The sequence below is a fragment of the Didymosphaeria variabile genome (genome assembly GCF_027946475.1).
Source record: "Didymosphaeria variabile strain IMI 356815 chromosome Unknown scaffold_10, whole genome shotgun sequence".
Lineage (NCBI taxonomy): Eukaryota > Fungi > Ascomycota > Dothideomycetes > Pleosporales > Didymosphaeriaceae > Didymosphaeria > Didymosphaeria variabile.
This window is the reverse complement of record NW_026611629.1, coordinates 844194-869591: the sequence shown is the minus strand read 5'-3', so window position 1 is coordinate 869591 and position 25398 is coordinate 844194. Positions and strand designations below refer to the sequence as shown.

Sequence of the window (25398 nt, the reverse complement as noted above, 5' to 3'; positions counted from 1 at the left end):
TTGATTGTTTCGCTGTTTCACTGCACGGCTAGCTTTTGGGCCTGAGATAAGCGGGCATATGCGTCAAGGTCTGCGTCAGGTGGCGAGCATTTCACCGCAATGGCGGCTTCAACTGCACTGGCCTCAGTCAGTCACTATAAATGTGTTGGTCAACACACCTGCTCACCTTTCAACGATCTGCACCCGTCGTTTCCACTTCAACACATCACTTTCACTGGCATGAATCAAGACCAGAACCTGACAGCGCCAATGTCAGATCAACAAGCCGACGCAATGGCTACTGTAGCTGTCCAGACCACCGTGGCGCCTGCAATTGCCAGGCTTAGGGCTATGCCCAAGTTCAATCCAGATCAGCACTTGGTGGGAGCGCTTCCGGCGAAGAAGATGACGATGCAGGAACTAGGATTTGAGGAGGACGTTGGCGTGTCGCCCGTCGCTGTGTCTGATCCATTTCAGCTTTTCACCGCAGAAGCAGTCAAGTTCATGCGCGGCGAGGTCTTCCGAGTCCCAGAGAAGTACAAATTTAGCAGCAACATCGCTAAATCTCAGCTTCGAGGTTATGCAAAAGAGTAAGCAAGGAAATTGTACTCGTGTTAAAGTTAACTTTTACTGACACGTTGTAGTTGTGCCCCGTTCACTTGGGACGCTTGGAACCACCCTGCCACCATCGCGCTCATGTCCAAGATTGCTGAAGTCGAGCTTGTGCCTGCAATGCCTTACGAGATTGCGCACATCAACCTCTCAGCCAAGTCCAAGGAAGACGCTCAGCAAGAGTTGGCGCAGTATCAGGAACAAAATCGTCGCTATCAAGAAGATGAGGGAATCGGAGGCTGTCGCGAGGTAGTCGAAACACCCATCGTTGGTTGGCACACTGACAGCTATCCTTTCGTGTGTGTCTTGATGATGAGCGATGTCGGCGATATGGTTGGTGGAGAGACCGCTATACGCACAGCCGACGGAAAGATACTCAAGATGAGAGGCCCATCACAGGTGACTTGGCTCTTATCATTGCCAGGTAACATTACTTACTTTCTATTAGGGTTGTGCGGTCTTGATGCAAGGACGGTACATCACTCACCAAGCCATGCGCGCTCTCGGAGCGCAAGAGCGTATCACTTCCGTCACGAGCTTTCGCCCTAAGTCCGCTCTTTTTAAAGACGACACGGAACTGCGAACTGTGCGCGGAGTTTCTGACCTCAACGAGCTGTACTACGACTTCGCAGAGTATCGTCTGAAGCTCTTGCAAGAGCAGATTCAGCATGAGCGTGAGCGGGTTGCGGCTGCTCGCAGGACTGGTGAAGGTTTTGCTACCACCGCACACAAGCAATTCCTCAAACGCGTAATTGCTTTCTCGAACCAGTCATCCCACGAGCTCGTCGAACAAAGTGAAGTTCAGCAGGGTTACATCGAGAGGGTCGATTGGCCGGATGCTGCAATTGACCTTTAGAGAGATTATTCAGAGCCGCCAGACTGACAATAACGGTATCGACTGTTTTGGGCCTTGCCAACTTCGTCTATCAGTATGTATTTGGGCTCGTCACGGATAAGCGCTCGCTACACTATAATGTCGACCGTACTTTTAGGATTTCCCAACCCGGTTCCTCGCTGGATAGGTCCAACTCGGGAGAAGTGGGCGCCTCCATTGTTGGAGTTTTGGATATACCTTGGATTTGCAATTGGTTTCTCCGGCACAAGAATGTATTACATTGAGGTGGATATCTCTGATGTTGGGAACGGCTGGTATGACAGCACGGCCTGTGCAGACATTATGACGGCCGCCGCGGACTGGTGTAGAAAGACTGGACATGCATCCGTGTATATAAGAATGCATTCGTTGTAGCTAAATTGATGTTTGGTTCAAAGCTGCAATGAGATCTGTGTATAATCGGTGGAGTTGCAAGGGAGCAGAACCCTCGCTGGGTCTTTGAACCGTCCGGATAGGGAAGGCGCTCAGCATGATTGGCAAGTGCTTCGGAGGGCAGTCGCTGGGACCGAAGCCTGAAAACCAGAAAGCAAGCCCAATGCTCTCGATGCAGTCGAGATTCGAAATCCAGTCTGATATTTGATGCCAGTAGTCGTCAATTCAATGTCCAGCCTGAAAGATGAATTGACAACGGGGCCTTGTGCGCCGAGGCTTCTCGCATGTGGTATGGCGTTTCAATGGATACGGGGCGGAACAACCCGAGAGGGAGTCGCTGTGCTCACGGATACTAAGGATCATCTAGCTAGGAAACAAGATCGCCAATGGCAAGGAGCGGGAGCAGCATCAGATAGGCGCTGCAAGGGCGACAAAAAGGGCAGAGGAGTGGAGAATTGGACGTGACGAGGCGGCGGGCCGGGCGTCTAACTGACAGCGCCGCTAGAGCTCGGGTGTGCTAGGGTTTGGCGACGTCCAGCCTGCTCCACTTTGGCGACGCCTACTTGCTCATCTTCCACCAGCGCTGAGTGCGGCACGGCGAGCTCTCTACCTGGATGTAGAAGCAGATACGCGGCCCGCCAGCTCTGGTTTTCTCTGTTCTTACACTTCGCTTGTTGTTTCCTTCCTTCGCCACTGGGCGTCATGAACCACACGAGACCGCCTTCCCCGCCGCTGGCTGCGGCTCGCCCTAAGAATTCGTCGTCTTCCATCGCTTCCCAACATGCCGCCAGCGCCAGCTCGCAGACTCTGGCAGGCTCCGCCAGTTCAAAGGCCCGCGGCACCACCCCAAGCCGCTCGCCCGCTCAGCCTGCAGACGGACGCCCCGGCCGGGCCGCCAGCAAGGACAGCCTCAAGCAGAAGATGGCAGCGAAGATAGCGGAGGAACCGTCGCGGCCAAGCAAAGCGGATGAGGTGAGGTTATCGGGGACAATGGGAATAAAGAATATGTCGGCTAACCCAACCCAGCAACTCCAAGTGCTGCGTTCAGAGTTCGACAGCCTCCGCTCCCACCTCACATGCAAGATTTGCGACCGGCTGCTCTATCAGCCATACACGATAGCCTGCGGGCACACGTACTGCTATAGCGTAAGTGCGACAGTTTCGCGCTCGATGCTCTGGATGCTGACGCTGAGCAGTGCCTCTGCACGTGGTTCGTCAACAACAAGCAGCGCAAAACATGTCCGGACTGCCGAACCGTGGTGACGCATACGCCAGCCCCGGCTTACGTGGTAAGTGCAGTGCAATCACCCAAGTTCATGAACAGGCCGGCTATACGACAGCTTCTGTGCTGTGGTACCATGTAATTTCGGGACGTCTTCTAACATTCCCAGATTCGTGACATGATAACGGTCTTTATAAGCCGAGCCGAGTTACTTCCTTCCGGAGAGACGAAAGACCTTCATACGAAATGGCAAAAAGAGGAGGCCGATGCTGTCCAACAGGATAAGGACAACACCGATCTTCGCGTAGGTGGTCTTTTCAAGGGATGTTTCAAGCAGCCCACGCACGCACGAGGCCCTTCCCTGCAAGTAATCCGCGATCAGGAAGATGGTGTCGAACGTTGCCCTGTCTGCTCATGGGAACTCGAGGACGGCGAATGCGTCCAATGCGGGCTGTTCTTCGATGACAACGGAGAGTTGACCTGGACCGATAGCTTCACTGGCTTCAGCGACATGGACGAAATGTCTGAGCAAGACCTGTCTGGAGAGGATCTCGACGCAGAAATGGACATGAATGATCCGGACTTTGATCCCTACGGTGCACCTCCGGGCAATTGGGAAGACTACTACCCGGACGATGGCAATTTCATGATGCAACGATTCCTACAGCACGGAATTCCTGCTGGATACATGCAGCAGCGCAGGCACATGTCGCATAGCGAGGCTGGTAGCAGACGATCATACTCGCAAAGCATCGTCTCTGATCTATTGACGGAGGAGATGGACACCGTAGAGGAGGAAGACGAGGAAGATATGGAAGAGGACTCTTCTATGAACGACTTCATAGATGACGACGAAGACCAGTCATCCGCATCTGCCGGTGCTTCAACCCCCGGTCAGACGCCCCAACCATCAAACTCCCAATCCAGGCCCAACAGGCGAGCCAGCCGAGTCGTGGAGTCAGAGACATCTTCCACTATCTCCAGCGTGATTGAGGAGGAAGAGGACGAAGACGAAGAGGATCAGGGCCCGATCCGCAGAGGTCAGCGGAATCGTGCCCAAACACGCATCCTCAATCGCGCCAATGGCTCACGGGAACCATCCGGTCCTCCATCATCTACGTCAACGGATGTCTCTACTGATGATCTAGATGAAGATACGCAGGCATTGCTGCAGTCACAGGGGTGGATGCTACAGCACCATGGGCCTGACGAGATGGGCGAGGATGATGATAGTGATGGAGGGAGAACGACTGTTGGGTCGACTGTTGGGTGGGATGCGACCGCGATTTCCAATGATAGAGTCCGAATGGGCGGTTCTCTAACACCTACTGCAGATCGCCCTCGACCCAATAACACGATCCGCCCTCCTTCCCGTGTCGGCAATCCACTCCGGCGACAGGCCTCCGTCGTCTCTACCACCAACGCCCACTACGAGGATGGCGAGGCCGACGATGACGACTCCGATATGGACCAAGACGGAGATATTACAATGGCTATTAACTCTCTTCGTAATCGACGGTCTCGGGCGCAACTACGCAATGCCGCCGCCTTTGCGAACTACAACAATCGTTACTCGAACCGGGGATTATCCCAGGGTAACCCGGTCGATTTGGATGCAGACGACAATTCAGATCATTCACAAGATGGTTTGCAGCGAACACATCAACAGGCCTACAATCCTCGCATCAGCCGTCTTTTCGCCGACCACCAACGCGCACTTCAAGAGATCCAAGGAGGTCTCTTGGTGGATCTAGAACCTCGCTCCATCACCCCCGTTGCCCGTCCTCGCACATCAAATCGGAATCGACCAAGTCCGGGACAAGCATTCTCCCCATTCATGCCTCCTGCGCCGGCGCGTATGCGCACGCCACTCATGAACAGCACTGCGAACCCTGCCTTCAATCCTCGTGCTCCAACGTCTCCACCTAGAAGGACCTCGCACACGCCGAGTCTTTCTGAAGTTATCAATGGCGACTATGCTGTAAACGCAGGCCGTCCCGCCTCAGGAACTTCGACCAACAACTCTTCTGTGGTACTTACACCTGGCACTTCGACGCCTACATCGCCGCAGTCTAACAGCACAATATCGCAAGCGCAAGCTGGACTGTCCATCGATCCGGGAGACCGACCACCCAGCAGATTGTCGCGTCCACCTTCCGCTACTGGACGACGCAACTCGGCGGGCTTCTCGCCCGTGTACGCTCAGTTTCCTCACTCCAATGTTGGTTTGAATATCCAGGGGCGCATCTTCCCTCCACAGGCAGGCAACCCCTGGGGTGCGTTCGTGCAGCCCCGCATCAGAAACCGCAATTCGCGTCAGGTGCTTAGGGAGCAATCTTCGACTGCCACACTGAGACCCGTCAGTTCCCGGGCTAACATTCGAGAGCCTGTAACTTCACCGCAAGGCCCTAGAGCCCAAGCATCGCGCATTAATTTACGGCCTCAGGCTTCCCGCCGTCAACTCAATTCTCAGGCTTCCACGCGAACTCTGCGGGCAAGTGAGCACGCTCGGCCGCCTCAGTCTCCCACTACCGGTGGTGCGAATGGTGGCGCACAACCTGCTTCACGCCCTACACGGTACACGCCTGAAGAGACAGACCGTCTTGCGCGCGAGCTCATCAACACCAGGATGCAGGTACTGAGACCACCTGGGCCGGCACCAGCACGCAACAACCCATTTGTGCCAGGGTTCAGACGCCCGACTAATCCATCTGAAGCAACAGCCGGTGCTACTGTAGCGTCATATCATTCCAGGAGCAATTCAAACGAGTCTGCGAACTCGGGAAACTCCTCTCACACAACGACTATGGCGCCGTCCTCGCCTGGACTTACTAGAAGGCGAAGCAACCGCCACATAGGTGCAACACCACCAGGCGTCCTACCCGCGACTTCAGGTGGTGCCTTTCCGACGGCAGCTTCCGGTTATTACGCTCGCCAAAGGCAGACCTCTATCGGTAGCTCCAATTCAGCTTTCGATATGCCCCTCGATGCGAATGCACGAGGTTTGAGTCCGATGTTGGCGGCCTCACTCATCTAGTCGATGAAAATTAGAGACTCCTAATAGATGCTGGGTCTCAACCGTGGCCGACTTTTCTTTTACTTTCCTTTCCACATTCTTTACAGGCATTGGGGTTTCCGAACACGGGCCGGGCATGAGCCAGGAAGCCATGAAACAAATGTTCATGAGTCATGACTATCGGCTCGCTGGTATGATATGGTATGAAAATGGTTCTGTTGTCTGGCATTGCATCGGCGTCTCTCTGTTCGGCATTATACCACGGTAATAGCATCTCGTTTTTTAGCGGGCGTTGAAGATACCAGTTCGAACATGTTGAATGCACTCGTTACTTCTGTCTTAACGTCATACTTCGAGTGAAGACTTGATGATTTGCCACTGCTGATTACCGAGGCCCCTAACCCGCACATTATGCCAGGAGCAAAGAAGTATCAGACAAATACGACACGTGCATTATCAACATTTGGAAAAACGTTCTTGTTGCAAAGGCTTCGTACACGTCGAGTCTTATAGTCTCTAAAAGGAGCTATTGCTATCAGACTCCCTCTCTACCTCGTGGGTCCTTCTCCGCTTCCCATCCTGCGCCTTGTACGAGCGATGATATTACTAGTTCGAGGCTGATGAAGTTGTTCGTTGTCACTTAGAGGTGACCAGGGTCGCACTGGTGCACTTGTGCTTGGTGATGGACTCCCTCCAAATCGCGAAACTCTCGAATTGTTACTTCGGAGCAACCAGGGTCGAATTACTTCATCCCTTGAGGATCTACTGGCTCCGAATCTTCTCCGTCTCGAAGTGTCATTATGGAGCGACCCGGGTAGGGAAGCCTCCCACACTGGGCTTGAAGATCCACTGTCTCCAACCCTCAAAGAAAGCGGCGAGTTGGAGCTCGAAATTGACCAGTGTCGAGATCTACGTCTGCTCCGTGATACCCTGTTTTCGAACCCAGCGCGTCTCGAAGAGCGTGACATGGGCTGAGTCACCATATCGAACCTGACCATTTCAGCAGCTACGGCCAGTGTCAATGGGACATGCCACGTATCTCTGTCACTATCTTGGGCACGAGGCTCATGCAGATACCCAAGCATACCTCGCTCCCCACCAATTGTGAAATAAGGACGTACACCCCGCGCCATAGTATCGTCCCACTCATTCGCCTGATTAGTCGCAGTCCTTAGCTCGGTCATGAGAAGCTCCTGCGTCACCCAAAGATCTATCGTTTTGAAGGTGATAGCCTTCAGGGCCTTTTCAGCGGTGATGGTGTAGGAGAAGTCGGAGAAGAATCCCTTAAGATGCTCTCGCATGGTGTATGCTAAGTCACAGAGAGGTATGGTTTGGGCTTGGAAGAACCGAGCCAGACGGTACAGCAGCGCGAAGACGTGTGGTAGTGCTGGATTGAGCAGGGTAATGATGTGCGCTGGATATTGTCCCGAATCTGTCAGTGGCTCTGTCTTGATGAAGTGCTTGACGATGTGTTGAAAGTTTTGAGCTTCTTGGTTATACAGCGGTCGCCGGATGCGCGGCCACTTCCATCGCGCGGTGACAGCCTCACTAATGCTGTATGACTGGAAGACTGTGCGAAATATCAGCGTTGCGAGGCGCGTTGTCATGGAACGTGCGTTCACTGTCACCATGTCGCTCTCAGTGACGTTGCGGAAACGCTGGAGCAGATGGCGGATGGTCATCTGGGAGATATGGCGCACGCCGCTTCTGAAGCGGTCTTCGTCATTTGTGATCTTGTTTGTCTCTTCTGAGCCGATGGTGAAGAGCTCCTCTCGATCCAGTGGGCAGGTCGTGCCCCTGCCTTCGCTTGCCCAGCTCATTATGCAGACTCTGCCTACGACGTGCTGTGCAGTGCATGGTAACCGGACAGGCCTGTCAAATTGAGCGATACCGGTGTCATTGTGAAACGGTAAGGTCTCCAGGGCGAGGAGTTGTTGGTGTTCCGATCCTTTATTATTGAAGTGGGCTTGCAATTCTGTGAAAGGAATGCGGCATATAGGACAGGCTGATCCGGGAGCCAGTGTGCCAGTATCTAGGTTCTGCAGGCGCTCGAGGAAAGTTTGGTATGTCGGAACGCTGGAGCTAGTATGCAAGCGGCTGCGTGTTGCCCACTGTTGCCTGCTGTTGAACCTGGTACTGTTCTCGGTGCTCTCTGTATTGGTAGAGGACATGTTGTGAGACTGTTATCAATCAATGGTCATCGTTTAGGCCAGGCGAAGGACATTCGTAGAGGGGCGCAGCACTTTTATAGCTAGATGCCCAAAGCTGGAATGAACAAGAGATGATGCCCGTCGGCAATGCGGGGATGCAATTGTGCTCTCCAAAGTACTCATGTAGACGTGTCTCCTTTGCACAGCGTGAAGCAAGTCAACGTTGCAGCAGCAAGTGGGTGATAGACTGGAAATGTAATGTGTAAGGATAAAGATTCAAAGGGATTAATGACTGCTATCAATTCCATGAGCTTGCAAGACACGCTCCGATTTCTGGCAGCATTGTTGTTATTAGTTTGCTTACGCAGCCTCCTTCTTCATCTTCTTCGCAAGCTCAGCATACGAGCCACTCTTGATATCCTCCAAGATCCCCTTCTCAGCTTCAATACTCCACCCAAGCTCTTCCCTCGCCTTCTTGTTCGAAGCGCGACACTTCGCTGTCATGAACATCGCCAAAAACATCCCCATCTTGGCCTTCGCCTCCTCCAACTCGAACTGCTCGCAAGGCACACCTAGCGTCTGGCAAATAGCCTCAGAGATGGCCTTCTGCTCGATGTCCGTCTCGGAAGTGGCATTGTACGACTCCCCAGCTTTTCCCTTTTCGGCGATGAGAAGGTACAGGCGAGCAGCGTCTTCCACATGCACGGTGGTAGTAAGGGCGGTACCCGGCTTTATGAAGAATCCTGCGCCGTTAGGGGCGAACTTTTCCATGTAGAGACGGACCCCGCTCCCTTCCCTGCCGTACACGTACGGTGCAAGACGGACGTAGCAGATGCGGATGCCTTGGTCCGTGTACGTCTTCACGTTCGACTCGAAGCCCTTGCCGTACGGGTGGTCTTTAGGCCATCCAGGCGAGTTCTCGTCCGTCTCTTCCTCATCAGGGTGAGGCTGAGCGGCCAAGGCTCCACTGGTGATGATGAGGGGCTTGTTGGTGCCTTTTACGCCGGCGGCAAGGGCGTCGTTAGCGGCGTAGTTGAGAGCCCAGCGCTCGTCTTGCGGAATGTTCCAGTTGGAGGCTATGGCGTCGGCCATGTTGATGATGATGTCGGCTTTGGAAGCCTCACGCGTAAGAACGTCGATGGACTTGATGTCGCCACGGACAGGGTTAGCTCCAAGGCCGCGGAGCTTGGTGTCACTGGACTCGGAGCGGGAAAGGGCGTTGACTGAGTAGCCCTGGGCGATGGCATATTCGATGATGACGGAGCCAATGTAGCCAGAACCGCCGGTGATGAAGATAGTTTGCTTCGACATGGTGTTGTGGAGCCGGTGTATTGTGGTAGATTGGAAAGATGGAGAAGTTTCTGGAAAGTGTCTGAAATGCGATTGAGGACTAAGACAGTTGTGAAGCTGATCGTGAATGTGATGTAGTATTGACAGATATTGCAGCGTACATCTCTGGATGCTTTATAGATTTCTTGGGACCCTTCTCGCACGACCTGGACTTCAGCGAGCGGACGTATCGGAAATAGTCCTCAGTGAGAAAGGAGATAGTGAATAGCTTTGGTGAGCTCTCGAAGACGTCTATGACATGGTGATACATTTTTTCCTACCGGTGGACGAAGTGCATCCTCATTGAGAGAGACGCTAAACCCTCGTCGTACTCCGACCGCCTGAATAGGGCGTAAGGCTGGAGCTGCAGGTACCATGCCCGTATAAGCAATACGCTAACCTGCTGTCGTACGATGAAAGTCGGTGGATAAGAAGTTCCGACCACGTGATTGATGTCGAGGCTGAAGTGGCGGGGATAGCTTCGGAATTAGGGGCGAGGTCAGGCTCCGACCACATGAGATCGATTCCCAACAATACGTTGAGGACCTAACGTCTGTCTAAACAAAACACATGATTTCTCAACTGGCAGAGATCGAAAGGTAACAAAGGGCTGGAGATTTGGCTACCCGAATGGTATTTTGCACCGTCTCGAATCACGGCTCAACAGAAGTCAGTCACAGTTCTGTGGAGGAGGCACGCTGCGCAGAGTATTCATATGGATTTAGAATGGCCTCAGCAGTTGTGGTACATGTTTGGCATAATCTGGCTCATCCCGTACTCTACATCAACGTTTATTGCTTGGCCGAGCAAGATAAAGGCCTTACTACTTTCACTAATGCGACTGTAGCCTAGGAAATTATTTAAGCTGCACGCGACACAAAGACTTGACATGCCTGTCGATCCTGTGAAGATTTGCTTGAGCATAGATCCCAAGAATGGTATGAGACACAAACGCCTGACAAGAGGATCGAGCCCAGTGAGAGCTCATGCCGTCATCTCCACCTTGACCACTTCAAATACACTGGCTCACGGCTCAAATCCCAGCTTTTTGCTTATACGGAAACGGATAACCTGATCCTAACGAGATGGAAAAGCGGGAAAGGTGGTATGTGGGGTTCGGCAGGATCCTTTCTTATAGGTGCTTTGCAAAAGTTCTTCCCCCACGATCTCATGACTCTGTGTCAAAGTTCGATTTATACTATTATATTTCTTAAAATTTCAGGCTCTTTCTGCGCGAGTGGGTGTTTCGAAAAACCATGGGCGTTATTACACTGTTCAAGTTGCGGCGAGCTCTTCGAGCCGGATCATTCAGGTGATCAGCTAAGTGGGGGCTGAGACTGCGGCGCAGTTTAGGGCGTAAGGTTGCCTGGTGCCAACTTGTTGATCCGCAAGATAGTTTGCCATCTGGATTGAATGATCTACAAACGGTTCTGTACGAGTGGTCTGAATCGATGTACTGATATACATTCTTACAAGTAAGACCTAGGGTTTTAGGATCCTCGCTAGCGAACATCTCAAGCTATAATGGATATAGCTTTATTAGTCTGTATAGAGGATATCAATTGGACAAAGTGAGATAGGACATCAATCCGATGCGTGAAAGCAGTGATGGAACGCAATAGCGGTGGCCGGGCCAAAAGCAGAGGTTGAAAAATCTACGAAAAAAGCCACTTGATAGGGTGGTCGAGCCAATGAAAGTTTGCTTCTCGAACAGTGAAAGCTCGCTTGAGCATGGACCATGCTGCCCTGAACATCTCAGCCTAGGGGAAGGGCGAACATTGAGAGAGCTTAGCTGGGAGCGGGGGTTCCACGTCGCTCCTCCAGCTTTATCTCGTACTCGCAAGCCATACATCTTGCAGATAGATTCAACAGATCTGAAACCGCTAAAAGTGCCATTCATATATCCGAACCTTTATACAATGCCGGGGAATCTTACACATGAGGGGTCAACCCCTCCTATTGTACACTCTTGCTTACGACCTAATCAACTCCCCCTTCTCATCCCTCGGTATTCTCTTCCACCCGGTCTTGAATCGCTTCTTACTCGCGTCGAACCTCGGGAACGGATGCGCCTCCGTATTGAGCACAATTTGATCGAGCGGCAGGAGCTCGTTGGGGCTAAATAGGAGGTAGAAATACTTCAGCGTTTCGGCCTGATCTTCAGTTAGCGAAACCCCGCCTCACGACTCGTGGAGATGTCAAAACTTACCAGCCAAAAGCTTTCCATATTATCCCTCCCAGGCGGCGGCACAGTCCTCACATCGTTGACGCTCGTAAAGCCTCCACCGTTCTCGACAATAGTATGCTTGACAAAGTTTTCGAACATCTCCCAGCCCCACTCGCGATACAGCTCATCACCAGTGATACGCCACATGTAGAACAGCGACTCCACGGTCTCAGGTCTTTGGAGGTTGTGCGAATCCGCAGGCTTGACGATGAGGTCTTTCTTCCACTCTGCATCCTCATCGGTCTCTAGATTACCCTTCGATTGAAGGACTTCTTGGCGGTATGTTCTTGGTGGGTCCGCGAGCTCGAAGTGCGTGATCTCGCCTGCGAGACCGGTGGGGTTGACGCGGTAGGTTGCCATGCATGTCTTCATCAGTTCGCGTGCGAGGATCAAATCGTCTTCCTGGGATTTGCCCCAGCCGGGCTGTTTGCGCGCCTCGGCGACGGTGAGACCATCGGTGACTCCTAGTGCGATGGTACCGGGGTAGAAGCATACAAGGTGGTCCATCTTAGGGTGGAGATGTCCACTTAGGCCTGACGGGCGTTCGGCAAGGACGGTAAAGTGTGCGTTTTTTGAGTAGGCAAGAAGATGTTTCTTCACTCCGCCTAGCGACTCGTTCCACATGTCGAGGTAGACGGGCTCCTGCTTCTGTGTCTGCAGGTACTGCTTGATGAGATACTCGTAGTATGAGTCCCCACGGCTGCCGAGGCGAATCTCCTCCCCTCGGAAGGTGCCCTTGTCCGCGTAAACGAAAATCGGAACGAGACCGTTCTTGGCACCGTTGTTGTCGATGACTTCCATCACCTTCTCGGCCTTCTCCCAGTAGTGCGGCTCACCTGTCAAGTAGGCAAGGTACTTCAGTTCCAGTTGCAGGGTTGTAGCCTCGGCAGTCGAGGAAGCTCCACCATCAGCATGCGAAGGTTTGCCTTCTCCGTCCTTCAAGACCACGCTCGCCCATGGAACACCAGAAGGCGACTCAAACGCGCCCATCAACCTGTCGGCAAGGTCAACAGCCTTCTCCAGAAAGAGATCCTCATCATTCGCGTTCTCAGGTTTTATCCCGGGTAGCGCTTCTTGCAGGTAGTGGGCCGACAGCAATCCACCGAGCATGCGTATCGTAGTCTCAAAAGTATTGACGTCCTGGTCTTTCTCGTAGTTCAACGTGGTAGATACCCATTCGCGTGCATGCTTCAGCTCTTTCGTGAGGTTCATGACCATCAGTGTATCCAATGCATCCACAATGATCCAACCCATGCCGTTCGGCTGCGCCATGAATCGTCCGGTTCTCGCGACGGGGTGATATTCGTCGTAGCCTGCCAACGTCAGCCTTTAGATCTCGATCACTCGCAGCTGCACTATGACCAGCTACAAATCGTGCATAACATACCCCAGCCGTGCTCTTCATAGCCCTTCCAACTTAACAAGAATGCGTCTTTCACGCTCTCTCTGCGCGTATTCCAATCTACGTTCTTTTTTCCCGTCTGTGTCCCCGGCATCCAACTGCTTGGCTTTCCACCCTTGATGCCCTCCTCACTTCCTCCTCTGTTTGACCATCCTAACCAATATAGCGCCCCTAACACCACGAGCCCAATTATGCCAACCCTCGTCTTTCCCGAAAACCATCGACCACCTCTCCGTGATCCATATGACGGCTTATCCTTGTACATGGGCAGCTCCTTTTCATTCCCACTGAATTTGTTCCAGACATGATCTTCGAAGCGGCGCTGCGCGTTGTCGAAATTGGGTATATTGTTAGGCAGCTTGAAGGACATGTTTGCGTCCTTTGCCTTCTCGGTCGCAGCTTGTACCGTCTCAGTCACCGCCTCTGCAGCCTTCTCGGTGGCTTTATGGGCAACGATGGACGCGTGCGACGCGGCGGATTGGAGGTATGTGAGGGCCGAGGGGGGTGCTCTGCGGAGGTTGAAGGGGTCGCGCGAGTACATTCAAGATGGCGCTGAACGGCTCGGGCCGTCCGCTGAAGAGATGCGCCGGGCCAACAAATCGTAATTATGTACTGCGGTACCTGTGTATAAAAGACTGTCCCTTACTGCGTGAAGTAATCGACGGATATGTGGATTGACAGCTGTCTTTACTCTGAGAATGCGGCGTAAGGAGAGTTCCCATTGGGTACCTGGCTTCTGAGTGACAGGGATTAGCTTTACGCGAGTGATGCCGCGCGTGCCAGCCTCAGAGGAATCGCAACTTGATAGCTCGAGTTCGTAGCATTCACTTCAACAAGCAGGCACTTCAACAAGCAGGCACTGCAAAGGAAAGATAGTATTGAGGAACCGCAAGTGTTCTAATGTTCGAGCTGTATCCGTGATTCCGCGATAGACAACCCATAATGGTGCGAGCACCTGTCGCCTGGTACCTACCGGGTGGAGACAGTACCACTGGCAAGCACGATGTACATCTCATTTCAAAGGGCAAAACCACGTTCCGCGTTCTCTAACCATGGCCACACCGTCACACAGACATAGCGTTTCTCGCGTGGTCCCCGATCGTCAACGCGTTATTTCAGCCAATCACCATCCCCCTCAGCATTACCACTCCGTGTCGTCATGGGTTTCTACGCGCGCGACGAGCTACAATTCTTATGCTATGCCGTATTTTCCTGTTGTCCATTATACCACTGCTGCACTCCCAGGAAGAAACGAAATTCGGGAATCTCAGAAGAACCACAAACCCCCGATTTTAGACAATAAGAGTCACGCCGTGACAGCGCCCAACCGCAACACTCAGCAATGAAGCACCTCACCATCGACCCCTCCACATCTGGTCTCCCCACCAAAGACCACGTCGCCACAAAAGCTTTTCCAGAAGCCAAGACCACAAAAGTACACCCCTCAAACGCAAAAGAGGAAGACACCAACGCGACCCTCTACTTCATCGGCACCGCGACGACTATCCTGGAGTGGGAAGGCATACGCATCTTGACCGACCCAAACTTTCTCCATGCGGGCGATCACGTGCATCTCGGTCCTGGCGTGTCCGGAACTCGACAAACCAACCCTGCCATCGACTTGGAGGAACTACCGCGGATAGACGCCGTGCTATTGAGCCATTATCATGAGGACCACTTCGATAGACTGGTGGAGGATAAGCTAAGGAGGGAGTTGCCGATTATTACGACGCCGCATGCAAAGAGTTGTTTGGAGGGAAAGGGGGAAGAGAGCTTCACGGCGGTGCATGCGTTGGACTTTTTTGAGTCGTTGCAGTTGGACGTGAAGGACGGAGGGGGTGCAAAGCAGAAGAAACCAAGTATCAAGATTACGGGCATGCCGGGGAAGCACGTCCCACCTGGGCCGCTGGCTGTCGCGAATAATATTCTCAAGGCGGTCCCTCCTACCAACGGGTGGATGATCGAGCTTGGCTATGCGGATGGTCCTGAGCAGGTGTGTAATGTCAGTATACCTTACATTCGCATTACTAACAACCGCCCAGTTCGAGAACGGTTACCGCATCTATATATCAGGCGATACCCTGATGGTCGACGAGCTGAAAGAAATCCCAGAGCGGTACAAGGGCCAGAACATCGACCTGATGCTAATCCATCTAGGTGGAACGACGATTCCTGGGCCGAGTATGCCACTGCTAATGGTGACAATGGATGCAAAGCAAGGCGTACAGTTGATGCAGCTCATTAATCCGGATCTTACCATTCCGATTCACTACGATGATTACGACGTCTTCATGTCACCGTTGTCGGACTTCAAGAAGGCGGTGCAGGAGGCAGGCCTTAGCGATAAGGTCGTGTATCTGGATCGGAAGGACCAGTTCAAGTTCAGTGTAAGACAACGTTCTGGCTCCGGAATGGGTTCAGAGGGGTTGCTGGCGGAGAAAGTGGCTACTCAAGCTGTGTAAACTTTGTTCTGAATTTGTTAGCCTTGATCAGTATCTTTCGCAAGTAAAATTGAAAGCATGCAAGGTCGAGCCATAGTGAAGTTTTGACGTTTTTCATTTCTTGGTCCCACTCATTGAAGGGTTCCAGTATGCCATTGAAGTATTGTCAACCGAAGAGACGCCGTCCGCCAGTCCCATCATGCTTCGTGTGATCTTCGCCCGCCGTGGTCCTTTACCTCCTCTGCAATCCTTTTAAACGTCACCCCGCTATCGTGCTCCATTTATGCCGATCGCTTGCCCTTGGGGTTCTTCTTGCCGACGTCGGAGATGGTGAGACCTGCAATCATAGTCAGTTTCTGGGTGGATGAAGTGTAGAGGCGAGGTAATCGTACCCGGAGGAAGAGACTGCTTGAGCTTCTCGGCCTTGTCGGTGTCCTTAAGGACAAGGGTGTAGATGAAGCGCTCGCATCGGACCTTGAACTTGATGTTGCCGGCCTTCTTGTTCTTCTTTATGCGCGCAGCTACGATTCAAGTCAGCAATTGTGCTCTGGCCCCTCTCACACAAACTGTCGTCCAATATGTCTTGCGTGCCCCCGTTGTGGTGGTGCATTCGCTAGCGACAGGCGCAATTGTGTGCGGGCGGAATTTTGGACGTACACCTGGCATCCTTGCGGCGGCAGATCTCGATGAACTGCTTGATGTCGGAGACTTCGGACGGCATTTTGACGGGTTGTGGTGGATCGAGGTCGGTGATCTGGTCGTTCGTCTTGGTTCGTGAGCGCGAAATCGTTGTGGAGGTGGAAATCCGCAAGCGAGGGCACGGGCCAGAAAGGGGCGCTCTTGGGCTTGGCCGAATGCGGTAAGGTGCGGTTTGCGGGTGACGACGTGTGGCGCAAACACAGTGAACCTGGTCCAGACAGCTTGCCTCTTCACTGTTGCTGCCTGCACTATATAAATATCTTCCTGTTTTACGCATTCGAGGCCTGCTCTCCTTGACTGACGCCAATCTCCACCCACGACCTACCAGATCAATCTCAATACCTCTGCACCAATCTTCGAAGCTGCCACCATGCCTACGCCGATAGACCGCGCGACAAGCTCACGTGTAAATACCTCTTCTACCTTGCCTTTCAAGAAGCACAAATACTCCCAAGCAGCGACCTCGAGTCCCCATTTGTCACTGCAAGGTGTCCTTTCATCCGTTCTCCCCGTAAACCACAATCCCCCTCATAACAGCCCTCTCCATTCGATGCACATTTCAGCAACGTTTCTAGCTTATCAACTCTTCCTTTTTTTATTCTGGGCATTGCTTCAACTGACTATCAACACAGACACCGTTCTTTGCCTTTGCGGCAATCGTTACTGGCGTCGCTGCTTGGAGTATCTGGGGCCAAGACATCTTCCCTAGTTCAGATCCGAATGGAGGTATGCTGTTCCTCTTCTTCCTCATATTGTGCTGCTGCATACCTATACTGTGGATTTTCATGCCAACGGGTATCACTGCGCCTCGGAGGGTACAGTAGAGTCAATAGACGATCGGCTCAAGTCTGTCTCAACGTAGTCACATGGATATGGGTGTGCTGACTGATAGATGCAGATCCTGAGACGTGGACTCATGAAGAGTGTGTCACTTGGCTGAAGAACGTATGTGGACTTCTCGCCGTCTCGACCATCCCTACACGACTTTCATCCTTTGCTGAAGTGCTGAAGACACGGCGTCAAGTATACTAATCTGTCTTGCAGCGAAATCTTCACCCATCACCGCTCGCCACTACGGCTCAGCTCTTGGAGCGCATAAAGGCCAACATGCGGATCGCCAGGGAAAGTCAGGCGAAGAAGCAGTGAGGAACCTATCTAGCTCCTGGGAGCTGGGAATACGTCTGACCTGTCGTTGATTTGATGCTGGAGACGAGTGTGAGGTGACGCAGGCGATAGTCCTTTGCCATAAATTGATACCCCTTAATTATCAGCCGCTACGAAGCTCATCTTGAAGTGATATGTGTGCATCCGGCAGCGGCACATTTGCGTCAACGCGGGAGGTGAGCCACTAGCATACGGTTAGTGATCCTACCTCTACGCACATTATCCTCTATTAGGCGCTTGGAAACCTTGCCTTGGAGAACGCACATCATCATCAGCACAAGCGTTATGCAGCCGAGAACGCCAATACGTAACGCCAACCGGTCACTGTGAAGCACGTCCTAAGGTAACTCGCATCACTCATAGCTATCACGGGACCTAGTCGCAAGGCCATTCAGGTGCGAATCGTATCCGTACTCAGTCTCGCTAGACAGACGTGACAGATTATTGCTCCAGGCAGCCGGTGGCAGAACCACTAGTCGCCTAAGCCGCGTCAATCAGAAGTCATCTAATGTCGCCTCAATGCCCTTCACTACGCCTATGCCTCCCAGAAGACCCAAGAATACCTTCATAGACCCGACCCGCCATGACTACCATATCAAACACCAGCGGTTCTCCCAAGAAGAGCCACCGATCCACCCCCAGTATTTTCTTCGCGGGAATCTTGAAAACTTTTGCACACCTTCACCTTCCCTTATTCCACTACTCCCCACCCCTCTTCATCTTCATCTCTGCCAGAATCGCACTGTCTTCTCTCAACTCCTGGATCTCCTCCCTCCACATCCGTGTCTCCTCTTCCAACTCCTTTGCTAGCTTCTCCTGCTCCCTCGCCATCTGTGCCATATACGGTTCGAGCTCGGAGTCTAGGTCACGACGCTTCTTCACTATGGCGTCGCGGCGCGCTTTCACTGCTTTGAGCTGCCGGCGGGTTTCGGTAATGGTTAGGGACTTCGTGCGCTTGGGTTCGGGGAGGGTGGAGAGGGGAGCGGCCAAGGGACGTTTGACTGTTAGAGCTGGGGCTGCGGGGTGTGTAGTAGATAGTGCAGCGGGGAGCATGGGTGCGACCGGGACGGGCGTGGTGATGGGAGTGGTTGCGATGATTGGGGTGGCGTGGGCCGACTTAATCGGTTTTGAGAGCTCCTCGGTCTTTTCGATGTCATTCCCTTCCTTCTCAGCCGGCTCTTCGACTACTGCGGTATCTGGCTTCTCAAGAGGCTCCTCGACTACCGTGGCCTCGGAAGGCGCGTCTTCGACTGGAGGGTGCCTCTGCGCGAGTGGGCTTGGAGGCGGGCTAGGACGGCGCTGTATGAACGGACTGGCCAGCGTAAGAGGGGTATCCGGGACGGGTGTAGAAGAGTCGGCACGGGTCGAAGCGCCATCGTTAGGTTGGACCGGTTTCGCTCCGACGAGAAGTGGTGGGAGTAAGTCGAGATCGAGGATGTGTGGCTCGGTGCCCTTGCCTTTGGTCTTGGGGTTGTACGAGAGCTCCATCTCTTGAGCCTCGATAGCCTCTGTAATGTTTTCAGTATCGCAATGGCTTTTTAGGAATAAGGGTAAAGCATACCCTTTGATCGGTAGTGGAAGCGGAAGATAGCCCAGGGTTCCTTGCTCGGACGCCTCGCAGTCAACTTCTTATTCCAAGCCTTGCTGGCCTTCTTGTCAAGCTCCTGGACATTCTTCTCGAATTCAATCATGAACTCTGGAGCGATGGTCTTATACGTCGCCTGCTTGCACTCTGCGTCTTCACCCTCCTCGTCCTCGTTGTTGAGATATGTGTCGACATCTTCGTTCAACACACAGTCTTCGCCGAATGTTCGAAGCACGTATAGGCGTACTTCAATAGTGCCGACAGTCTCTGGCACGTCGCCGTCCTGGGAGAAAGTGAAGCCGGAGACGGGCACCAAATTCATTTGGGTATCGAGGATCTTCGTATCACCAAGTCCATCGTTGGTCTGATAGAGCGCCTCCTCAAAGTCTAGCTTCACCCCTTTCTGAAACTTGACAGCTTTGCTCACCATATTGTTGGCCTTTCGGAGGATTCCATCGATATGAAGGTCCCAATGGACAGAGAAGGTCTGCTGAGTTAGCGAAGCCTGACCGATAAAGATCGAGAATAGTCTGCACTTACCGTTCCATGGAATCTTCCAGCGACCTTGACGACGCTGCCATCTTCGACAGGGACGTAGCAACATATAGCTTCATCGTGTGGATCGATGTATTGGCCGTACTCAGCTAGCTCTTCCACCTGCTCCTGCACGTGAACGCGCAGCTCGGCCCTGCGGTCAGTTCCCCTTCTCTTGCACCTTCATGGCGGAAGACAGCAAATGAGAGTTGATAGGCAGAAAGTCAGTCCGAGCGGGACTAAGTGTCGATCTAAAGCAAGGCGCTTTTTACACTGGCGTACGACTCGTAGAGGCTGATTTGGGCAGGAGAGCGTGCGCGCAAACTGTAGGTCGAAGGCTGTCTTGTGGAACAGAGCTGTTGCGCGACGCTGTGGCTCAACGTGTATTCGATATCGTGGACCAAAGGTAAGCTGCTGTAAGTGGGAAGTGGGCAGGAGAAAGGATGGCAGTGGGAAGGAGAACAGGTGCAGGATCGTGGGTTTATGTAGACGCCACTATCGGTGAAGGTGCTGCTGGAAGTAAGAGAAGAAAGAAGGGTTCTTCACTGGTAGAGTCGGAAGTGAGTCTCGGAATAGAAATTAGCAGGTGTTAGCTGGAATAGAACGTGGCGATCTGCTTCACCGCAAGTGAAGAGGCGGTGGTCAAAAGTTCTACCTCTAGGCAGTAACGGAAAAAGCCTTCACCGCAGGGTCTAATCTTCGAAGCTTCCCCATTGAAGGACATCTTGGGTCATCTCGTACCAGAGCCGTATAATCGCCGATGATACAAACTGTGTAACTGATTGCGAGTCGACCCAAGATATGTAATGAGCTAGCCACATAATCAGCGACTTCTCTATGCTTTGCCGCAAGATTTGCGCTTCAGCCAAAGATCCTATCTCGTGTAGATTACGAGGAGCTCGTTTTTTATGAGGACTAGCTCCAGAAATTTCGCTCTGGGACACTACAACAACAACCCTCCACGACAAATAATAAATCTTTTTAATTAGGGGAGGCGATAGAGCTGGCGCTCCTCTATTAGCTCCTGCTAATAAAAAGTATTAATATTGAGTGTTGTGGTTGTGGCGTTGCAGTGTTCTGGGCGATATTTCTGGAGCTAGTCCTCATAATAAAAAACGAGCTCCTCGTAGTATGTTCCCTCTGAACGATGTTGTCCGATTGGCCAAAGTACGAAGATGGATAATAAAATGCTACGAGGCCGTTATGTCATCAAACGGCCGTGTACATGTGGCTGCGGCACCCAAAGAATACATATGTAAAGAAAGAATGTCCGACTCTTCGCGCGTGGGAGCGTTCCCCTAGATAGTGCGCAGATTCCGCTCTTCCTCTCTCTTTTCCGTCTTCTTGATTTCCACCTCAGCTCTCTGCTCCCAGCTCTTCAGACTCTCTGCGTGGTCAGCTCCTTTACCAACCACTTTTAGTGAATCTTCAAGGTATCTCTCAGCCAGTGCTGGTAGCTCAGTCTGGAAGCCTGATTTTTCGATCACGTCCTTTGCAATTTTGACATCTTTGACAAGTAGTTCAAGCTGGTAGCCAGTGTCGTACGATTTGAGGTTCTTTTGCGAGTATTTTGTTGAGAAGTTGACGCCAGTACCGACGTTCATCACATCGATCATGGTTTGCGGGTCGAGGCCAAGCTTTTGGCCGGTTACCTGGGTGTGGTAAGCAGCCGTTTGACACGAACCGCTACGAAGGATTCAAGTTTTGGACCCCCAGTGCTGAGTCGAGGTTGGGTACTTACTAAAGCGTCGTTGAGCGCGATGATGCTTCCAATGCTGACGTAATTGTTGAGCGTCTTCATGGTGTGCCCAGCTCCAAGGCCGCCCATAGGGAAGACGTGCGTGCTCATGTCCTTCAACATCGGCATGACTTTCTCGAGCGCTTCAGTTGAGTCGGCGCCGACCATCAACGTGGCACCTCCTTGATCAATGGCATGCAGCTGCTCCTGAGTGATGGGTGAGTCTACAAGATCGACTCGTAACCGGCTCAGTTCGAGGCCCAGAGCTCTGGTGTCGAATGGTGAAGACGAGCTAGTGTCAACGACAACCGATCCTGCTTGGTATAAGATGTGTATTATGTTGATCGAACGGTGAGGCGTACATGCCTGGCTTTAGGTGTGGAGCGATGCCGTTCGCGCCCAGTAGCACATCATAGACAACTTTTCCATTCGGCAGCATTGTGATGACAACTTCGCAATTTTGAAAACTGTCTGGCTCCGATGTGGCCACCCTTGATTTCGGATACTCCTCGACGAACTCGATGCCTCGCGCTGGGTCTGCATCTCTGACAAGCAGCCTGTGACCCTTCTTTGCGAGGCAGGCAGCCATAGGGTAGCCGGCGTTGCCCAGGCCTACCCATCCAATGCTAGGCTCTTCCATTATCGATCGAATATTAGGGCAGTGGTGCGAAGTGTGAGCGAATGATGCTAGCGAAAGGACAGGTATAAATGCGGAGCCTTTCCGCAACTACCCCACAGCTAGCTCAAGTGCCGATCCATGAGCAGACGTCTGATGATGTACTATGCTCCAGTTCAAGCATCTGGTGGCTTGGACGGCGAAGGAACCTTCATCGCTATCGTGCCCTCGACACGAAGTACGAACAGACGGAATAGGAAGGCGGACTACGCGGAGGCTAAGAACTAGGTCAAGATGACGAAGGGCAACAATGCATCTGTAAGCGCCATGTACAGCTTTACTAGCCTATCCTTTGAAGTTGTAGACATGCTGCTTATAGCACTTCTACTTGTTCTGTAGTGAGATGCGGGTCATGAAGATCTGATAAAGGTTCGGACACACGGAGATGGGCGACCCACTTTCACATGCGGCCGGCCATGGCATCGTGAGGGAAGCGCGAAGGGTTTTCTGCAGGCGCGAATTTGAGCCTCAAAATTGGCGTGGAGGCACCAACGGGGTTCGTTGCGCCCGCGCCAACGTCTGTGGGCAAAGAATAGCTAAAAAGTATGGGTGGTTCCGAAATTTCCCTTGCTGCACGATTGCCGCGGCCAAATCCCAGGTTGGCCTGTGTTGTCATAGCGCCAAGTGGCTTGCTTTTTGCTCCGGCCGGCGAGCTCCAGCTTGCTTCTTCAAATCCCTCACGGCCGTGAAGACTGCAACCCCACCGCCACGATGCTATCAAGATCCTCCCAGAAGACGGCGCAGGTACGGACGTACCTCCCACAGTCCCATTGGGCTGCGAAAAGAGCACAATAGCTAACGCGCACGGCAGACGCTCCTGCGGGGCGCGCGACCAGCCTCACGATGCATCGCTGGCCCGTCCATGGCCACCCGCAGTATGCGCTCACTTGCACACCTCACGGAGCGATGGCGACTGACATTGCGCAGGTATGGCCACGGTCAACCACGACATCTTCAAGCCCACCAAGTTTGGGGGCAAGTACACCGTCACCTTGATCCCTGGTACGCAACTCCCGCGATAAGCACCTACTCGATTCGAATTGTATTGAACAAAGCGCAGGTGACGGTATCGGTGCCGAAGTGTCCGAGTCGGTTAAGCAGATCTTCAAGGCCGACAACGTGCCCATCGAGTGGGAGCAGGTCAACGTTACCGGTGTCGAGACGGGCAACAAGCACTCTGAGGAGCTCTTCCGCGAAGCCATCGCCTCGCTCAAGCGCAACAAGCTCGGTCTCAAGGGTATTCTTCACACGCCTATCGAGCGCTCCGGCCACCAGTCGTTCAACGTCGCTCTCCGCCAGGAGCTCGACATCTACGCCTCCATTGTCCTGATCAAGAACATCCCCGGCTACGAGACGCGCCACAAGGACATCGACCTCTGCATCATCCGTGAGAACACCGAGGGTGAATACTCTGGTCTGGAGCACCAGTCTGTCGATGGTGTTGTCGAGTCGCTCAAGATCATCACCCGCGCTAAGTCGGAGCGCATCGCCAAGTTCGCCTTTGCCTTTGCGCTGGCCAACAACCGCAAGAAGGTTACCTGCATCCACAAGGCCAACATCATGAAGCTTGCCGATGGTCTTTTCCGCAACACCTGTAAGAAGGTGTCGGAGGACTACCCCACGGTTGAGTACAACGACATGATTGTTGACAACGCGTCCATGCAGTGCGTGTCGAGACCCCAGCAGTTCGACGTCATGGTCATGCCCAACTTGTACGGAGGTATCCTCTCCAATATTGGTGCTGGCCTTGTTGGTGGCCCTGGTATCGTGCCTGGCTGCAACATGGGCCGCAACGTCGCTGTTTTCGAGCCCGGCTGCCGTCACGTCGGCCTCGACATCAAGGGCAAGGACCAGGCCAACCCTAGCGCTTTGATCCTTTCCGCCGCCATGCTTCTGCGACACCTTGGTCTCGACGACCACGCCAACCGCATCTCCCAGTCCGTCTACCGGGTCATCGAGGAGGGGGTACGTACACCAACATACAGAGAAATTGACAGCCGCTAACAGCAAGCAGCAAGACACGAACACGCGACATGGGAGGCAACTCCACCACGCAAGAATTCACCAGGTCTATCTTGAATGCGATGGAGAAGGCATGATCGCATAACGATGTACCGCAGTCAGCTAATCCGTGATCTAGCGCGAAGATAGCGTCTATTTTCACGCATGCTTGAATTGGGTAACGCCGGCCAACAAGGAGCTCGGGCTATCCTACGCACATGCCAATCGCTCTGATTCTTGATGATTTGGTTAGTTACAGCCGTTGCGAATTGTACAGTAGGGCGGGCTGCTGGTTGTGAATAGAGCTGTACTTTTATATAGCTAGCATGCATGAATCGATTCCATCTATACCCTCCTGAATTGAAACGCCTTTCGCTATGCAGATTCGTGAATCGTGGTATCATCTTGACCTCTTCCTGTTACAGTGCGCAAAGGATTAGAATTGCACTCTCCTTTTCCGCCCAGTGTACTTCGAATTCGCCTTCACAACCTTACCCTTCCGCTCCATCTGCTCTTTCTTCTTCAAAATCCACCCTTTGCTTCCCTTGACCTCCTGCCCTCTTTTCCCGCCTTTCGCCGCACCCGGCCGCGCCATAACATCCACACCATCCATGCCCCTCACCACTCCGGTAATGTCGCCATCAAGATCGCCTCCTCCAACCGTCAGCACAAGATACGTCTTCGCATTCTTCGTCCCCTCATCATCCTCCAACAACCCCGCGCCGAACCCAGCCTTAATCGCCGCCTGGCTCACCATCTTCTTCTGCTCATCGTTCTTCGGGTAGAATTGACACACCGCCCGCCCTCCCCGGCGCAAACTTGCATACAGCCCGCCAAAAAACCGCGATAGCCGGCCGAGCGGGGAGTCGAGGCTGGTTTCTGCGTTGCACAGCCATTGTATCGCACTGATACTAATCGCAGCATCAAAGGTACCCGGTCGGAACGGAACGCCCTGCCCCGCATCCGCGAGGAATAAGTCCCCTTCTACTTCCTTCTCGAGCGCGACGCCTAGCATGGAGGAGGAAATGTCGAAGCCTATCCAGACGTGCGGGCCGCCTGGAGTGCCCTCGTCTTCGGTTTGTGAGAGGATTTCTCCAGACAGGCCGGAGCCGCAGCCTACGTCGAGGATGAGGGAGGGGGAGTGTAGGTCGAGGAGGGAGAGCGCGCGGTGCGTCATGTCGGATTGGATGCGTTGTATGCGGGAGGAGGTGGTGTACTTGCGGGATTCGGAGTCATTATAGAAGAGGTCGGGGGGTCTGCGCAGTGTATGTTAGAGCCTGGACAACGTAGAAACTGCGGGGAAGAAGGACGGCGTACAGTGTGTCTTCTGGGCGAGACATTGTTGCGTTTATTGCT

The 25398-nt window shown here is 53.0% G+C and overlaps 11 protein-coding genes across 11 annotated transcripts; 4 read left to right on the top strand and 7 right to left on the bottom strand.

The window, feature by feature from the left end:
* Nucleotides 1-273: 273 nt before the first annotated feature.
* Nucleotides 274-1447, top strand: N0V89_012343 (uncharacterized protein; the record flags this gene model as incomplete). Its single annotated transcript, XM_056221064.1, has 3 exons — nt 274-569; nt 624-990; nt 1040-1447. 3 exons carry the CDS (start codon nt 274-276, stop codon nt 1445-1447), a joined length of 1071 nt encoding a protein of 356 aa, XP_056065051.1.
* A 1113-nt stretch (nt 1448-2560) lies between these two features.
* On the top strand, nt 2561-6117 carry PSH1 (E3 ubiquitin ligase; the record flags this gene model as incomplete). The annotated part of the gene is made up of 3 exons (XM_056221063.1): nt 2561-3004; nt 3055-3147; nt 3250-6117. The coding sequence occupies 3 exons, from the start codon at nt 2561-2563 to the stop codon at nt 6115-6117; spliced, it is 3405 nt and encodes a 1134-aa protein (XP_056065050.1).
* An 888-nt stretch (nt 6118-7005) lies between these two features.
* On the bottom strand, nt 7006-8267 carry N0V89_012341 (uncharacterized protein; the record flags this gene model as incomplete). The annotated part of the gene is made up of 2 exons (XM_056221062.1): nt 7006-7086; nt 7218-8267. 2 exons carry the CDS (start codon nt 8265-8267, stop codon nt 7006-7008), a joined length of 1131 nt encoding a protein of 376 aa, XP_056065049.1.
* A 339-nt stretch (nt 8268-8606) lies between these two features.
* Nucleotides 8607-9557, bottom strand: N0V89_012340 (uncharacterized protein; the record flags this gene model as incomplete). Its single annotated transcript, XM_056221061.1, has 1 exon — nt 8607-9557. One exon carries the CDS (start codon nt 9555-9557, stop codon nt 8607-8609), a length of 951 nt encoding a protein of 316 aa, XP_056065048.1.
* Nucleotides 9558-11548: 1991 nt separating this feature from the next.
* Nucleotides 11549-13745, bottom strand: MNS1_2 (mannosyl-oligosaccharide alpha-1,2-mannosidase; the record flags this gene model as incomplete). The annotated part of the gene is made up of 3 exons (XM_056221060.1): nt 11549-11728; nt 11785-13115; nt 13190-13745. The coding sequence occupies 3 exons, from the start codon at nt 13743-13745 to the stop codon at nt 11549-11551; spliced, it is 2067 nt and encodes a 688-aa protein (XP_056065047.1).
* An 801-nt stretch (nt 13746-14546) lies between these two features.
* Nucleotides 14547-15666, top strand: N0V89_012338 (uncharacterized protein; the record flags this gene model as incomplete). Its single annotated transcript, XM_056221059.1, has 2 exons — nt 14547-15197; nt 15247-15666. The coding sequence occupies 2 exons, from the start codon at nt 14547-14549 to the stop codon at nt 15664-15666; spliced, it is 1071 nt and encodes a 356-aa protein (XP_056065046.1).
* A 260-nt stretch (nt 15667-15926) lies between these two features.
* Nucleotides 15927-16366, bottom strand: RPL38 (60S ribosomal protein L38; the record flags this gene model as incomplete). The annotated part of the gene is made up of 3 exons (XM_056221058.1): nt 15927-15982; nt 16038-16166; nt 16303-16366. The coding sequence occupies 3 exons, from the start codon at nt 16364-16366 to the stop codon at nt 15927-15929; spliced, it is 249 nt and encodes an 82-aa protein (XP_056065045.1).
* Nucleotides 16367-18207: 1841 nt separating this feature from the next.
* On the bottom strand, nt 18208-19814 carry N0V89_012336 (uncharacterized protein; the record flags this gene model as incomplete). The annotated part of the gene is made up of 3 exons (XM_056221057.1): nt 18208-19016; nt 19070-19580; nt 19809-19814. 3 exons carry the CDS (start codon nt 19812-19814, stop codon nt 18208-18210), a joined length of 1326 nt encoding a protein of 441 aa, XP_056065044.1.
* Nucleotides 19815-20925: 1111 nt separating this feature from the next.
* N0V89_012335 (uncharacterized protein) lies at nt 20926-22005 on the bottom strand (the record flags this gene model as incomplete). Its single annotated transcript, XM_056221056.1, has 3 exons — nt 20926-21279; nt 21369-21679; nt 21732-22005. 3 exons carry the CDS (start codon nt 22003-22005, stop codon nt 20926-20928), a joined length of 939 nt encoding a protein of 312 aa, XP_056065043.1.
* A 747-nt stretch (nt 22006-22752) lies between these two features.
* IDH1 (isocitrate dehydrogenase (NAD(+)) idh1) lies at nt 22753-24140 on the top strand (the record flags this gene model as incomplete). Its single annotated transcript, XM_056221055.1, has 5 exons — nt 22753-22785; nt 22853-22916; nt 22969-23043; nt 23102-24006; nt 24060-24140. The coding sequence occupies 5 exons, from the start codon at nt 22753-22755 to the stop codon at nt 24138-24140; spliced, it is 1158 nt and encodes a 385-aa protein (XP_056065042.1).
* Nucleotides 24141-24478: 338 nt separating this feature from the next.
* Nucleotides 24479-25382, bottom strand: BUD23 (18S rRNA (guanine1575-N7)-methyltransferase; the record flags this gene model as incomplete). Its single annotated transcript, XM_056221054.1, has 2 exons — nt 24479-25298; nt 25360-25382. 2 exons carry the CDS (start codon nt 25380-25382, stop codon nt 24479-24481), a joined length of 843 nt encoding a protein of 280 aa, XP_056065041.1.
* Nucleotides 25383-25398: the final 16 nt, after the last annotated feature.